Below are 15159 nucleotides of genomic sequence, written 5' to 3'. Positions count from 1 at the left end.
AGACTGAGAAATTGGCTTTACCATCCTAAAGATTCAAAATATGTTAAACCAAGGACTTTAAGAAGTCACAAATGTATTAAGAGATACTTGTGAAACATCATCATTAAGGACCTCCCTAAAGCTGTAAAAAATATTCCAATTGTTGTAAAACCTTTCAGTAAAGGTAATGTTGGAAGCTAGCATTGTTTCAAGTGTTATTTCATGCTCTTGCTACCATCTGAACTCTTATTTGTGCTGTACACATCGGTTCAGGGTATAATGAAGTTTAATTCGGGATTTGCAAACTGTAATGCACAGGGCCTGGAAGATCTATCTTACCCCTACTCAGGGAATCCTAACCACTCAGATATTCTATCATCAAGGGAAGAGTAATAGTAACAACTGTGGGTTTAGATATGAGACTCTGAGTTCTATCCAGGATTATCAACCTGGGGATTAAGCCTAGTTCAGTCAATGATGGAAAATGAAGGAGAGCGCCTTTGGAGATTTTAAACAGGTTGGAACAAATAGCAGCACATAATCTCTCAACTAGATGGAATCCAAACCAATTATAGGCTTAAAAGTTGGTGCACAAAAACAGATATTCAGTGCAAATCTTTAAGAATCAAACTAACATTGTACTTATATCTTGCACAATTCATATATAATCAACTGCATTTTGCACTAATTGGAGTTTTACCATACTTTTTACAAGCAATCCCACAAACTGAATTACAGTTATCAAGCTGAGATGTAATGATCGCATGGATTACAATAGTCAACTCATCCTAATCAAGAAAAGAGTGAATTAGTCCAAACTGTGCAAAATCACTCCTTGCAATGGCTGCAATTTGCATTTCCATATTTAACACTGAATCCAGAATGACTTCTCACCCGCTGCACTTTAGAGCTCAGAGACAAACTTATCCCATCCAGCTCTGGAGAAAAATACTCCGATGCTGAAACCTCAACACTCAACCACAATAATGACTTGAGGCATCCAAGGATCATCACACTACGCCTGTACAACCAAATAAAATCACATATTCTATTTCCATGGATGTAATTCTCAGTTCTAAAACCTTCTGAGTATTTTACTTCCTCCCCAAAGTTTGGTTTTAGAAGAGGAAAGGCATCTAGTCATCCCAAAAAAAGTTCCTCATGAAGTTGAAAAGCCAATTGGGCTGTACCAGTGGACAAATAAGTAGTAGTCAGCAGCGGCAGAGTTATATTTAATTTTGCAAAACTAAAAGAAACTACAATGGAATGGAATGTCACTTCTTTCTCCAAAATTCTGTGCATTTGCAGTACATTAACATAGTAAATGATGACAGAAAAAGACCAAACTGGCCCACCCGGTCTGCTCAGTTATGATTCTTCCCATTTGGGGAAGATGAGCACATACCTTCCCATACTCAGCCCGACATCACTTTCTTCCCTAACCCTCGCATGACTTTTACCCAACTTCTCAACCTTTCTTCCTATAACACTGCCCTCCATACCTGTTCTGAGCATGCCCAAAATGTTATGGACATGCACATAGTCTTACAGCCTATTGATGGGTTTTCTAGTACAGTAATAATGACATTTAATTCCCACTGTGTATGGCCCTGATTGCTGGCAGAATAATTTTATTGCCATAAAGAAAAGAGAACATAATAGCGCACATCCTGGCAGAATATCATGAAAGGGTTTTCTTTTCAAAATGTCTGTTCTTAGATGAAAGTTTCATATGCATTTCTGAACTTACACCGCACAGCTCAAACCTTCCAGGGGTTTAATCATCCCTGTAATTTACCCCCTGCTACTACGGGAAGCAGAAAGGAAATAAATTGTCCTAGACAAGCACAAGGATCCTTTGAGAGTTGTTGCTTGAAAAATAAACCAAAGATAAGTAACAAAGTAGGCTCTTCTGAAACAAAAATACATCACTGAAAGGTGCATGTGGCATTCTCAAAATCACAGATAGCACTGCTTCCTTTTGGCTCCATGTGGGCTTTTAGCCCTTTCATCTCAGCACGGATTGATATTTCTCTGTAACAGGCTTTCAGACTGACCCTGGGTGCTGACTCATCTTTCTCCACATGTCTTTCCTGGCTTGTGAAATGTGGTCACTAAGTACAGTAGGGCACCTTATATCCAAAGTTCTTTCAGCTGAAAACTCTCATTATCCCTCCCAAAAATTCCATTCTGCAGAAAAAACTTCATTATCCAAAAATCAGCTATCTGGAAAAACTCCCATTACCCCAAATTCCCCACATGATCTGGAAAAAGCTTGGTCCTGACCATTCCAGATTAAAGGTGCTCTGTTGTACATCCTGGCCAAAACATCTGCTATAGGTTTGCCCATTTTATGGCATTAATCCACTGGTCCCCAGAACTAAACAATAAAAAGAAATCTACACCTAGGAAATGAAATACAAGAGGTAGAGAAGCAAAGACCTTGTAAAGAAAATGAACTGTGTACAAATGAGCCTTTCCAGGCGAGCTTTCGTGCCCTTCCATGATAAGAAATGTAGAATTAATGGACGGTTGACTGCTCAGATTTCAGGAGCCATCATTTAATGCACAGGATACTAATAAGTAGTAATGACTGCTGGTATTGTCTCATATTCCTTTGACTACACAAGGAGAGGGCATTAGTTACCTCTCTCCATCCCGCTTCCCTAAACCACCATCTGTATGAAGACAGTAGGTTTAAAAACGCTCTTATCTTCAGGTTTGCCAGCAGTCTGTACTTTTATCAGTGCTCGAAATGTCTTTCCCATCAGGGAATTTTACTTCAATGCCTACATCCCCTTTCATCTCAAGTATAACACCTTGCATATCATTTCTGCTAAAAGTAATCAGCAAATACAGTAATTAACAGCAATAAAACAACAGGCATCACAACCCATAGCTCAAGAATTTCATGAAGATTAAGAGGGAGAAAAATCTACTGCCTTCTGCACCCGATCGGTGTAGCATCTCTCATGTTGCTATACAAACACCCCCCCCAACAACCCAGTTTCCAGCAGCTGCCAAAGGTAATATGAAAAATGCTTTGCAACTAAAAGTAAAAGGCATTCAAGGACAATCTGTTCCATTTAAAAAGAATTTTCAAAAATAAATGGTAGGCTGGCCAATCCTATCCTCCTTCTGCTGAGCAGAACATATCCAAGGGCCACCTGGGAGTGAACGTTTCTTGCAAATAAAGGTAGTTGGGTGCTGAGTTGCCAGTGGCATGCTTTCTAATACGCCGGATCACTCTTATTTCTCGGCGCCATGCAAAGGTTCATTCGATAGTGTCAAATGCCGGCCCAATATCTTTTCTGAACGTTAGCACCAAGAATGATTTATCTGCCCACCTCATCACTTTCCATCCCTTTGCTCAACATTTTCACAAGATTTTGATTTGATTAAGGAATGTGGTAGGTAAACTAAAGAATAAACCCAATGAAAATGTATGGGTCACCATCCTACAATAATTTCTTAACATTACTTAGGAAGCTAGTCAGAAAGATGATCTAATTCAATGAATCCTTGATTCAGAGCTAGATTTCCAAAGGCTAGCAGCATGATAAAGTCCTCCAAACACAATATTTGACGTTAGCCAAGTATTTTCCATTCTAACCTGAGTAAATCACAAGCAATAGGGACGCCACTGAACATTACACCTCGCCTTTAAACTGATAAACACTTCACACATGAAAATAAAAAGTTGCTAAATGTGATTTGGGTCAACAGTTTGGCTGAAAGGGATTCTTCTTTATTGTATAAAACATTTGTAACAGATTTCTCTGTTCAGAGACATCTTCAGATGCACTGGGTCAAATATAAAGCTGCATCGAGTTAAATAGATTAAATCCATGTTGGGCTCTAACACACCTCGTAATTCCAGTAGCAAAAAGATGAGATTATACAGTTACAATGTCATTTGGCTGAAGAAATCACCACAAGATATTTGCTTTAGAATTTTGTTCTATTAATGGTATTTTAATATAGCACCACTTTGAATATAATAAAAACATTCAAAAACGAAATACAGATTATAGCATGAATTTTTTTCATCCAAATCAGTTCCAATATCTGCAAGTTAATTATAAGCAAGAGTTTGTGATATTCACATCATTGCCTCCATTCCTGCTATCAATTTCACTTTCTAAGCAGCTAGAGGTGTTTCTGAAAACTTTTTCCAGGTGTTTTATCCACAGAGATGGGCTTTTTGAAAGCTGCTCCACCCAATGTGGGTACAGAGGGACCTGTGATAGGGGGAGGCTAGGGAGAGCTCTGCGTCTACACTTTTTCTCAGAATAAATCAGCAGGAGTAATTGCGTACCCGTAGATTTTTTTTTCTGGCATAATTTTCAAAGGGACAGTACATGTAAACATTAAAGTAGTGTAAAGTCTGCAGTTATAGACTTTCCACCATTACGGGCAATTTTAAAATCACAACTCCACTCCACCCCCCCCCCCCCCATCGTACTACGAATTAATGGCCCAGTAGCTTTCTGATAAAGATAATCAAGTTTCTTTTACAACCTTTCTTGTACTACAAAGGTCACAGGAAACAACAGCGAAGAGAATGCCATGAGGTTGGATTATGCCAGAAACAACTTTGTTCTTGATATCAGTATAAACTCCTAGCAAGGCAGCATATTTTAATAAAAACTGGAAAGGCCTGCAGTACCTAGGACAGGTACAGGTGGATCTTCCGGTCATATGAAGGTCCCAGCTTACTAAGCTGTTTGTGGAGAATTGTCAAGAGCTGTTTTATCCAGGTAAAATGACTCCGGTGAACATTCCCCTCTTCTGCCTTGGCTAAAAATAAGTTGCAGGCTTCAGTGTCGCCCGTGGTTTTAGCTGAGTTAGAAAGGGGCATAAAACAGGACACGTACATGGCACATGGCTACTGAGAATTGTCCCACAGAACGAGGAATTCAGCCCTAAGTACTATCAGAGACCACCTATACCCATTTGTCAAGAGTTGCTGCAAGCCCCCTATTTCACCAAACTTTGTATAACCCCAAACAATATTTATTCTAGGTGCAAAACAAGATTTATGCATTTGCCCATGTAAAGGGGTCCATCTGAAAATTACGTGGGTTGTTCCACAATATGCAGACTTCGCAACTTTTAGAAAGAGCGTTCTGGGGGGGTAAGGGAGGGGGGGATGCATTTAGTAAGCAGAGGAGACGAACATGGATAGATTGCATTTTAAACTCCAAGCACATTTTCCCTGCAAATTCTACCTGCACAAATAGAAGGTGGGAACGTCTGTGGGAAGTTTCAAAGTGAAAGTTACAAGAGTGCTTTCTCCTTGAAACTTGGTGCAGATTCTGCAGGTAAAAAGTGCCCATGGATTGTCTGAAATTTGCCCCCAAAATGCATGACATCCATAAAATAAACTAACTGTTGGATCAAGGTCATGTCCTTGATGTGAAAAGACTTTGGGTGATTATTAAGAAGAAAAGATTCAGACCCAGTGAGATGCGCCATGAACGGGGAAGCACGCATGAACTGTAACAATATGAAAAGGCTGCTGTGAAATTAGAACCTAAATGTGCAACGTTAAAATCATGATCACTGATGGTGCCCATCATGGAACAAATGTACCAATCAAAAAGCTTGCAGTGGGCTCTTCCTGCTTGGGCGAGCTTGTGCCTTACCATGTTAACAATTGACAAATTCGACATAAGTCACCAATGCAACTATCAGTGCTAACAGAATTTTATGATCATACAATATAATAATGTCACAATGCACTTCTACTCATCTCACCAGGGCAGCAATGCATGACACCATGGTATCAGTTTGTGCCAAAGATTTATAAACTAAAATGCACAGAAATGGTTCTTCCTCTCGTGATAATTAGCCCTTAATAATTAACCCAGTGCTCCTGAAGGCACGCCTAACCAGACAGGTTTCAGGATTGCTGCCACAATGAACATGCTGGAGCCAGAGCTGCATAGATTGGAAACCCACTGTATGAAAATCTCTCTCATGCGTATTCATTACAGATTTCCTGAAAACCTGACTCGTTAGTTGTGCCTCTCTGAGAGAGAGAGAGTTGGGAAACACTGAATTAGCCCATCAGAGATATAAATTGTTGTATCTAGAGGCAAGTCACAGAGAATATTCTCTCCCTCATGGAATTCCATTTCTAAAGTCATTGGCACTGACTCTATAAATATTTTATGTTCCATTTTTAGTGTTATATGTACCAAAGGCCCATCACATTAATTGGGGGCAGATTGATTCTGTTTGCAGGCTTCTTTGTTTCAATTCCCTCTTTACAAAATGTTTATGTGAGGAGAAGGTAACCTTTTCATCCCTCATGCATATCATGATAAACCTTATTCTGTGTGTATAAATCTGTGCTTCTCCCTATCAGAGGCACAAATTCACTGATAAGGGTTATATTTACAGATAAGAAAATGCACGCTCAGAACCTGGATGCAATTAAATTGGCTTTTAACCCTATAATTGCTAAAGTGTGGCAAAATAAGAGTTGAGGAGCGATTTTCAATCATCGGGTGCTGAAAAAGACGACCTTTTCTGCAAACCTTCCTTACAGAAGGAAATTGTATATCAGGTAACGACTGTCCGACCCAACCTACTCATCAGCTTCGCTCGTCTTGTGCCTTTTTATAATTACCGCATCTTATTAAATTTATGATGATTTTACAGCAGGGCGAAAGAATAATTACTTGTACCTTCTGTGTATTCTCACCAGTAACGACTTCAAAATAGGTTAAGGCACCCCAGTCTCTCTTCCCCCAACATCCCATGGCAATTTGAGCGAGTCCAGGAAAAAAAAAAAAAAAGCCAACAAGGAGAACCCCTATGAAGAATTAACCCTTCGGTGCCGCACTGTAAGCCATGTCCCCTGGACTTACTATTCTGCAAAACTACAGATAATGCATTAATGCATCCCCGTCATCGTTCCCTTATGTGTCGTGCATTATAAGAGAGATGATTTTTAGGGTGGCTTTACCTTTCTCACAGTGACTTCCTGTAAATCCAGGTGGGCAGGCACACTTGTTTGGCGTCACACAGCTTCCGCCATATTTGCACCCTTCCTCACAAAATGCTGTTGAAAAAAAAAATATGAATTAAAGTACTATAACGGTAGCCCTTATTCTTGAAATGTTCATTTTTTTTAAATATCACTTTCTTTATCATAGCTTGGATTTTTTTTTTAAGAATATAGTCCTTCAGCTATCACTTGGATTTAGCTTACGTACTCCATCGTACATTTTGCCTCAATATTATTAGAAACTCCAGCAGCAATGATTTCAGAAGTTAACAGGGTCAGGCCTAGCTAATAAGTGGCTGGGGGACCAGCAGCTGCTTTGTGCTGCAGAAGGCGACGGCAAATATTTGCGTTATTCTCTCACGAAAAAAAGATCAGAAGCTCCACGGTAATCGCCCAACCTTCCACACCCAGAAATGGGAGGAAGAGGAAAGGAATAACAAAAAAAAATAAATTATTTATATAACAACTGAGAACACAACTTTATAGTACAAAAATGTCTGGCAAAAAAAATGATGGAATTTGCCTGGTTTCAAGCTGATAAACAAATAATCAGATAAGTCAATAAATAAAAGTCCCCACAATATTCGTCAGCAGAAGTGCAAAGACCGCAGCAATCACAAGGACCTGCAGGAGCTCCTGGATCAGATAAGAAGAGGCTGATCCTGCAAATGATACAGAACCGGAATCCCAGTTCCAGCCCGAGTGCTAGCCTGGGGATTTTGCAGACCGCTGCAGAGTATTTACAGGGTCTGCCGTGTGTTCTCCCTGGGAATCCTTAAAATGGATTGCACCGTGTGCTGACTGAGGGGAAACAGCCCGAGAGCACGGGGCTGAACATCCTGGCACGGGCTGGTGCAAAGAATTTTGCCCCTCTGAGCAGCATCAGAATTGGCAAAACGCCCAACCCTTGCCCCCGGTTCTTCACCGCCTCCCTGTCACTGTTGCTTCCTTTTCTCCTCCATAGCAGTGAGGTGGCCCGGAGAGTCAGGCGCTCGATGGGATCGCGGGAAAGTATGGCTCCTCGCTTGCCATGCTAACTCTGTGGGGTCTGTGAATATGACCAGACAAATTTAGATGGTTAGAGGGGCCCAATTTTAAACAGGGCAGATTTACCCGGTTAAAATCTGATCTTAGCTGGATCAATCTTTTGGGGAAAAAAAATTGATCCTTTAGTCACCAACACGCATTTGACCAAGCGACTTCCTAAAGTTTGGTTAAATCTCATCCAACATTAGGTGCTTCAGTTGTAGGCTGAAAATTTGACTAGCTTACCTTCCAAAAAACTGACACACCTAATTTTCAGTTGCTACTCACTCTCTTAAATTAGGTGGAAATAATCTCTGAGCATCTAAATTACTTTTCCCAACTTGGTCTTGCCCACGTTTTAGGAACCTAAAATTAGGGAGCTATTGAAAATAGGCACCTAAATTTAGGAGTCCAGCTGCACCTTTCATTTTTATTCTGCAATGTTCGTATCCACGTGAGTAGAACCAATCCATATCTGTACCAGTGTTAGTTCTAATATCCCATAGAACAAGTAGAATGGATGCACCAGTATATTATAACCCCATGCTTAATAACATTGTACTCCACCATGGGTTAAAATTTACTTCCAAAAAGACAGTTAATAAATTAGAATAAATAAAACGTAAAATTAGGCACTCAATTATGATAAGGGAAATAATATTTACAATCAATCAAAACCAAGCAACTGTCAAACCCATAAATTACTGCTATCAACATTTTTACTGGGTGAGGAGCCTTCTTGATAATTCAGACAATGTTGCTTGGCCAGAGAAGCCATCCTGTGCTTTTTTTCCTTATGTCTGCCTGTCAGTATCCCAGACTGGAAAATTCAGGGCACATGTTGGTTGTTGTCTGTATCAAGTTCCCCTTCCATCACCACACTCCCCCACCTCCGCCATCAAAATGGGGAGCAATACTGCAGTTGCGCCAAAAGCATCAAGGCTATTCATTGAGAGTAGTAATTCCCATGCCTTCTGCTAAGAGTGGTAACTGCCGCTCTATACAGGTTCCCCCCATGCACCTTCTTCTTTTCTAACCTCTAACCTTTAGGGATCCACAGTGTTTATTCCATGCCCCTTTAAATTTGTTGTTTTCTTCTTCACCACCTCCTCTGAAAGTGCATTACAAGAATCCACTACCCTCTACATATATATCCTGGCATTGGTTCTGAGTCATCCTGATGAGTGTGCCTAAGCCTGAAAGGCAACTGGCCCAGAATCCTCTGTTCTCTTAGCCTATGTGACCTCAAAGTGACTTGCTAAGCCTGACCTGCAAGAATTCCCAGGACACCTGGACAGGCAGTCGAAGCTGGAGCCACATTATGATACCTAATTATAGGGTCATAAAAGGAGAAGGCAACGGTTGGAAACTTCAGGCTATACTGTCACAATGGAAGCACTCTTTCTCAGGGGTATCTATAAACACAGCCTCAGATGTGTTAATTGCCATGACCAGCAAGAGTCTAACAGAACAATCTAAAGAGTGATGGTAAATGAGCCCCACCTTGGAGAAATACTCAGGGATGATCTTATCATGCTATTGACATGACAACCAATGTAAATTATTCTCTGGGTAGTCACGCACTAGAATTTTCTAACCTAGTACTATATTATATGTTACCTAAAAAAGAAGGATCAGTTCATATACATGATGAGATGCTGGTCAGTTTGTCAGAGAAAGGGCACCCAGCATCTCCCAAGAATACTTATATTAATAAATAAAAAATTATACTTTCTACAAAAATCTAAGTGTTCTTGTATCCCTAGATATATAAGCATCATAAAGGATGGCGTGGCGCTTAACAATCCCCCATGCAGTTCCATTTTGTGACCCCCTAGGTCTACTGTTTCCTTTCTGATGGAAAAGGTTCAAAATTCGATCCCTGTAGCATTCCACTTAATACAATTCTCTCTTCTAAGTAGGTTCCATTTACCATTACACACTGTCTCCTGTCAGTCACCCAGTTTTTAATACATACCACCACCTTGGCGCTCACTCCCAAGCTTCCCATTTTATTTACAAGCATGTTCTGCAGGACTGTATCAAAAGCTTTGTTGAAATCCAAGTAGATCACATCAAGCGCTCCTACTTCATCCAATTCTCTAGTCACCCAATCAAAAAAAATCAGATTTGACTGACAGGACCTTCCTCTGGTAAATCCATGCTGCTCGGGTCCAGCACCCACCAATTTTAGAAAGCTCACAATCCTTTCCTTCTGCAGAGTCTCCATTAATTTTCCCACCAACAAGGTAAAGCTAATCAACCTGTAGTTTCCAGCCTCCTCTCTGCTACTATTCTTGTGAAGCAGGACCAACACAGCTCTTCTCCAGTCATGTGACATTACTCCCATTTCTAGGGATCTATTGAACGGGTCCTTTCAGTGGACTTGAGCTCCCTCAGTATCCTGGGATGTACCTCATCTGGCCCCATGGCCTTGTCCCCCCATGTTCATTTTCATTAGCTCATCCCATACATTCTCTTCTGGAAATGGAGTTTTGTCTAACCCATCCCCATCTATGGTAAAACAGTAACAGTAAACAGTACACTTATTACACACTTAAAATAAATCTACAAGCCTGGTACAAAAATTAACCAAATCAAAAATATATAAACCTTATCAATCATATCATCAGATGAAAAGCTAATACATAATATCAAACCTTACCACATCAAACAATTTAAAACAAAGTAATCGACTGTTGTAAAATTAAAGGTATTGCAATAAACAAATCAAGACCTTTTTCCAGTACTGGAAGGCTTGTTTGAAAAGTCATGTTTTTATAATTATTATTATTATTATTTTTTTTAAATGGCCAATCTTTCTTGAGCTTTGACTGGAAGTGACATCCAGAGTTTCAGCAAAAAAAAGCATGAAAAGGCCTGGTGCCTAGCCTTGTCAACTGAGTGCTCCTAAGAGGAGGTGCTGAGAGACGAGCAGCCTGGGACGAGCATAGTTACCTCACTGGAAGAGAGAGTACCAACAAAGCTGGAAGGTAATTACACCATCTAAATAAAGAACCTTGACGGTTAGCAAGAAGCTTATAAGCTGGGCACCCCCCTATGGAAGAGGTAACCGGTGAAGACTATAGGGAAGAGAAGTGATGTAAATAAGTGCTAGCTTGAAATCAGATATAAACCCAATCATCACATATGCATGGCTCTGGAGCAATTTTTTTTTTTTTTACTGGAAAATATATTCTTTTTTTTTGTACTGAGGACGCCATTGGTCAGCAGCGTGCATTTATGGGACTGGGAGAGACTAGATCTCCCACTGTTGTTAATGAGTAGCCCAAGCCAACAATTCAAGCACTGCAGACAGCTTACCTTTTTATTAACATTTCAAAGCAAGGACAACTTCATCAGCATTGCTAAAACGTTCAGCATGCCACTGCAGTTATCTGTACAAGAGGAGGTGTCAGCTCATAAAAGTGAGTCTTACAACACGACAAAAGCCTCCAAGGCTCCCGCTGTACCAGGTCTCTTGGCTGACTCGAATTTCTCTGCTTAGCTGCATTTTTGTAAATTGTTCATTAGAGGCTGCAGTTGCTCAGTCCTGTTGCAGCAGCCCTACTGTGAGATGAAATAGCTATTTCATCTGGCAATTAAAAATAAAAAAAAAAAAATCATTAGGAGCCCTCCTTTTGCTTTGCCCTGGATTTTCTTTCATTACTGAAGATATATTCCTGTTTAAAATTTGTAAGAAGCTCCTACTGCACACATTCACCCTTGCCATCCTGAATCACCACAAATTAGGGCACTGCTGTGCAGCTCCTAAGCAGAGTTCTGCACTGACATCACGCTGGAGCATGCAAATCACAGACGAGGCATGATCAGTTTATAAACTCACTCAGGGAAGGAATTCGGCCATCACAAGGGAAGCATGCTATTTATTCCAAGCAAGTCTAAAATATAAAGTGTATGAGACATAGTGGGATGAAAAAATAAATCAATGAGGCCATGAAACTGCTAAGTGGATATTATGAAAAGCTTCCCACGTATTGTTTATTTATAATGAATCTAAACTGAAGCCTTGGCTTTTGCCTACAAATGTTATCTGTCTTATGAGAATCAACTGCCACTGCCAATCTTGCAGAACCCTTATCTGATTTGAGACACATCCCAAAACATTTGAGAAGCACAAGTATTTATAGCGTGAGGAGCTGTCCCAGACCATGGTGCTGATCAGCACTGAGGCAGGCTTTCAGACATGCACAATTTTATTGGTCATTCTTGGGTTCCTATGACTCTCATGCTGTGATGCGCATCGTGCTTTTCAACTAACATCAGTGACCAACCCCCACAGCGATTGGTGAAAATGCAAGAGGCATCTCAATCCCAAATTTAATGGACCATCATGGAGATTGAACTGGAAGCAGAAAGTGCAAGATTTTATCAAGACGACAAAAATCAGAATTAGGAAATGAAAATTAGTTTTTATGATGTTTTGATAGTTAAAGCCTTTGGCTAACTTTTGGAGTTAGCCAAACAAAATCCCCCCTCCCCTATGAAGTAGATAAACTGTGTGCACACAATTCGCTGTGCATGCAATATTTGTCTGGATTAAAAAAAAAAAAAAAGAGGCAGTAATTGGGACATTAGAGGCAGGGCTAAAGTTAGCTGACGAGTGCACACATGAGCAGTACCTTATTTATTTATTTAGCATTTTTCTATACCGACTTTCCAATAACAGAATTACTGATCAATTCGGTTTACATTCTAAACAATAACAACAACGACAAGTAAATGTCTTACAGTGAACAGGTCTAAATTAACTTGGATTAAGATAAATGGGGGTAATAACATAATTAACATATTTAACAGGTATGTTGCCTAATGTAGGCTAGAAGTTGGGTTTTGATAGTAGACTGCCAAAGATCATGTGATTTCTAGAGAAGATTCATATAGTTCTCTAGCGAGTTACCACGGAGGGGATATTGGCAGGGATATGCCGCAGGTTGATGTTATGGGAAAGCTTGGTTGAATAACCAAGTCTTGAGTCTTTTTTTAAATGTAGTGGAGCATTGCACTGATCTGAGATCTGGCGGGAGAGTGTTCCAGAGTTTAGGCCCAGCTGTGGAGAAAGCTCTTTTACTTAATGCTGACTTTATCGGTGGAATTTGAAGGTTGTTTTTGTAGACTTGTCTCACTGGTCTGGTAGAGGTGTGGAGTTGGAGAGGGAATTTGAGCTCGAGTGGTGCCTGGTTGTGTAGTGCCTTGTGGATTACTGAGAGCACTTTGAAAAGTATTCTGAATTTGACGGGAAGCCAGTGTAGGCTTTTTAAGATGGGTGAGATGTGGTCTCTTTTGTTGGACTTGGTTAAGATCCTCGCTGCCGCGTTCTGCAGCATCTGTAGCGGTTTTATGGCGTTGGCAGGGAGACCCAGTAGACGTGAGTTGCAGTAATCTATTTTCGTGAGAATGATTGCTTGTAGAACTAATCGGAAGTCTTTAAAATGTAGGAGAGGTCTCAGTCTTTTTAAGACTTGTAATTTGAAAAATCCATCCTTTACGATGTTATTTATGAGTGATCTGTAATTCATTTGGTTGTCAAGTATAACTCCTAGATTTCTGACTTGTGGGGTTATTGTTATTGTACCTGGCTAAAGTTGTATGCACACAGTCTAGACAGAAAAATAAAAGTTAACTGGATAAAGTTACATGGCAGGATTTGTCCAGGTAAATCCTGTTGAATGTCCACATAAATTAACGCACATAATTCTGCTCAGATAATTCACCTGCTAGCCAACTCTGTGAATATTAACCTCAATTGTTTTTTGTTTTTAGAAGGTATAAGGTTTAAAACAAGAGTTAGACCTACTTTGCATTGCAGTCAGCAGCATAGACACTATAAAAGACAGGTGCTGCTTTTGGGACGGTGCTCGTTTCCACATACTTCATACTACAGACCCTGCTTTCTTTCCTTCTACTCTTACTGGTGTAATTAACCTTATTTTAATACTCTTGACTGCATGGCATGTGCAAGTCCTAGGCTTCAAGAGGCAGCCTGTCTGCCTACCTCCCTCCCTTGCTTCTGCTTTTAGGTTTCCCTATTCATCCAATCTTACCCCTGGATTCATCAATCCGCTATAAATATAGCGGATTGATGAGCTGAGGGGGGAAAAAAGGGGCAGTGGGTGATATTGAGCAGGCAGCTGCATCGCGGCGGTGCATGTTCACCCACTACGGTTGCGGCCGTGATGCACACTATCGCCCCTCCCACCGTAGCACCACTGGAAAAGGTGTAGGTATGTCCGGTGCTACTGCTGGCAATAATGTCCAAAACATTTTCCTAAACCCCCTCCCCTTTCCCTCATTTAAATTTTCTATTCGCGATGCAATAATTGGCCCATCACGATTTGAAGAATGACCCTGTTAAGACAGGAACTGTTCGGTTTTATAGAGGCCTGCCCCCCCCCCGGGAACGCCAAGTAGCATGTCGCTCTTTCTTTTCCTCCAACCAATGCCCCACAGCACTGTCTCCCATCCATAGCTTGGCCTGATTTTGGCCGAAGGGAGGGTGTCCTTTTTTCTGTACAGAATGGCAAGCACACATACCATGGTCTCTGCATCCAGGAACCAAATATTTAGAACCAGATTTAGCAGGCATTTCCCCCATAGAGAAAGTGAGAAAATGTGTGATAAATCAAGGCCTTTTCTCTAAGACTCTGGAGAAACATAAGGCTATTCTACATCATAATGATGCTAAAATAGGTTTGTTTCCTCTGAGGCACATGAAAACAAAACTGCTGAAACTTAAGACATGTGCCCAAAGGCTCAGTCTCTGAACAGAGGAAAGAGAATATTATAGGAACATGTGTTTAATTGGGAAGGCTACTAAGAAACTATAGAACTGTACAACACATATTATATTAAATACATTGATTTAAATCTTAGAATGTTGATATTGTGCTTGACTTTTCTCTCTCCTCATCTCCTATGGCAGACAAATCTTGAATGCCACAAGGTGGTCTGCTTTTCAGGGGCTCCACAATGAATGTGAACGAGATAGATTTCCATACAACGGAGGCGGTGCATTCGAATGGCTCTCATGCATATTCATTGCGGATATCCTGAAAACCAGATCTGTTTGCAGCACTGGAGGAGCGGAGCTGCTTACCACTGTTCCATGGGCTGCA

The 15159-nt window shown here is 40.6% G+C and overlaps 1 protein-coding gene across 6 annotated transcripts in view; it reads right to left on the bottom strand.

Annotated features, from left to right (window-relative positions):
* NELL1 (neural EGFL like 1) overlaps positions 1-15159 on the bottom strand; it is a 387142-nt gene that overhangs the window by 70886 nt on the left and 301097 nt on the right. For all 6 annotated transcript variants that reach the window (XM_029582536.1, XM_029582539.1, XM_029582538.1 and 3 more), the window contains one exon: positions 6956-7051. In XM_029582536.1, coding sequence (XP_029438396.1) covers positions 6956-7051 — 96 coding nt within the window. The remainder of the gene's footprint in view (positions 1-6955; positions 7052-15159) is intronic.

This window comes from Rhinatrema bivittatum, chromosome 17 (genome assembly GCF_901001135.1).
Source record: "Rhinatrema bivittatum chromosome 17, aRhiBiv1.1, whole genome shotgun sequence".
NCBI lineage: Eukaryota > Metazoa > Chordata > Amphibia > Gymnophiona > Rhinatrematidae > Rhinatrema > Rhinatrema bivittatum.
The sequence above is the reverse complement of the archived record's forward strand: the minus strand, read 5'-3'. Positions and strand labels throughout refer to the sequence as shown.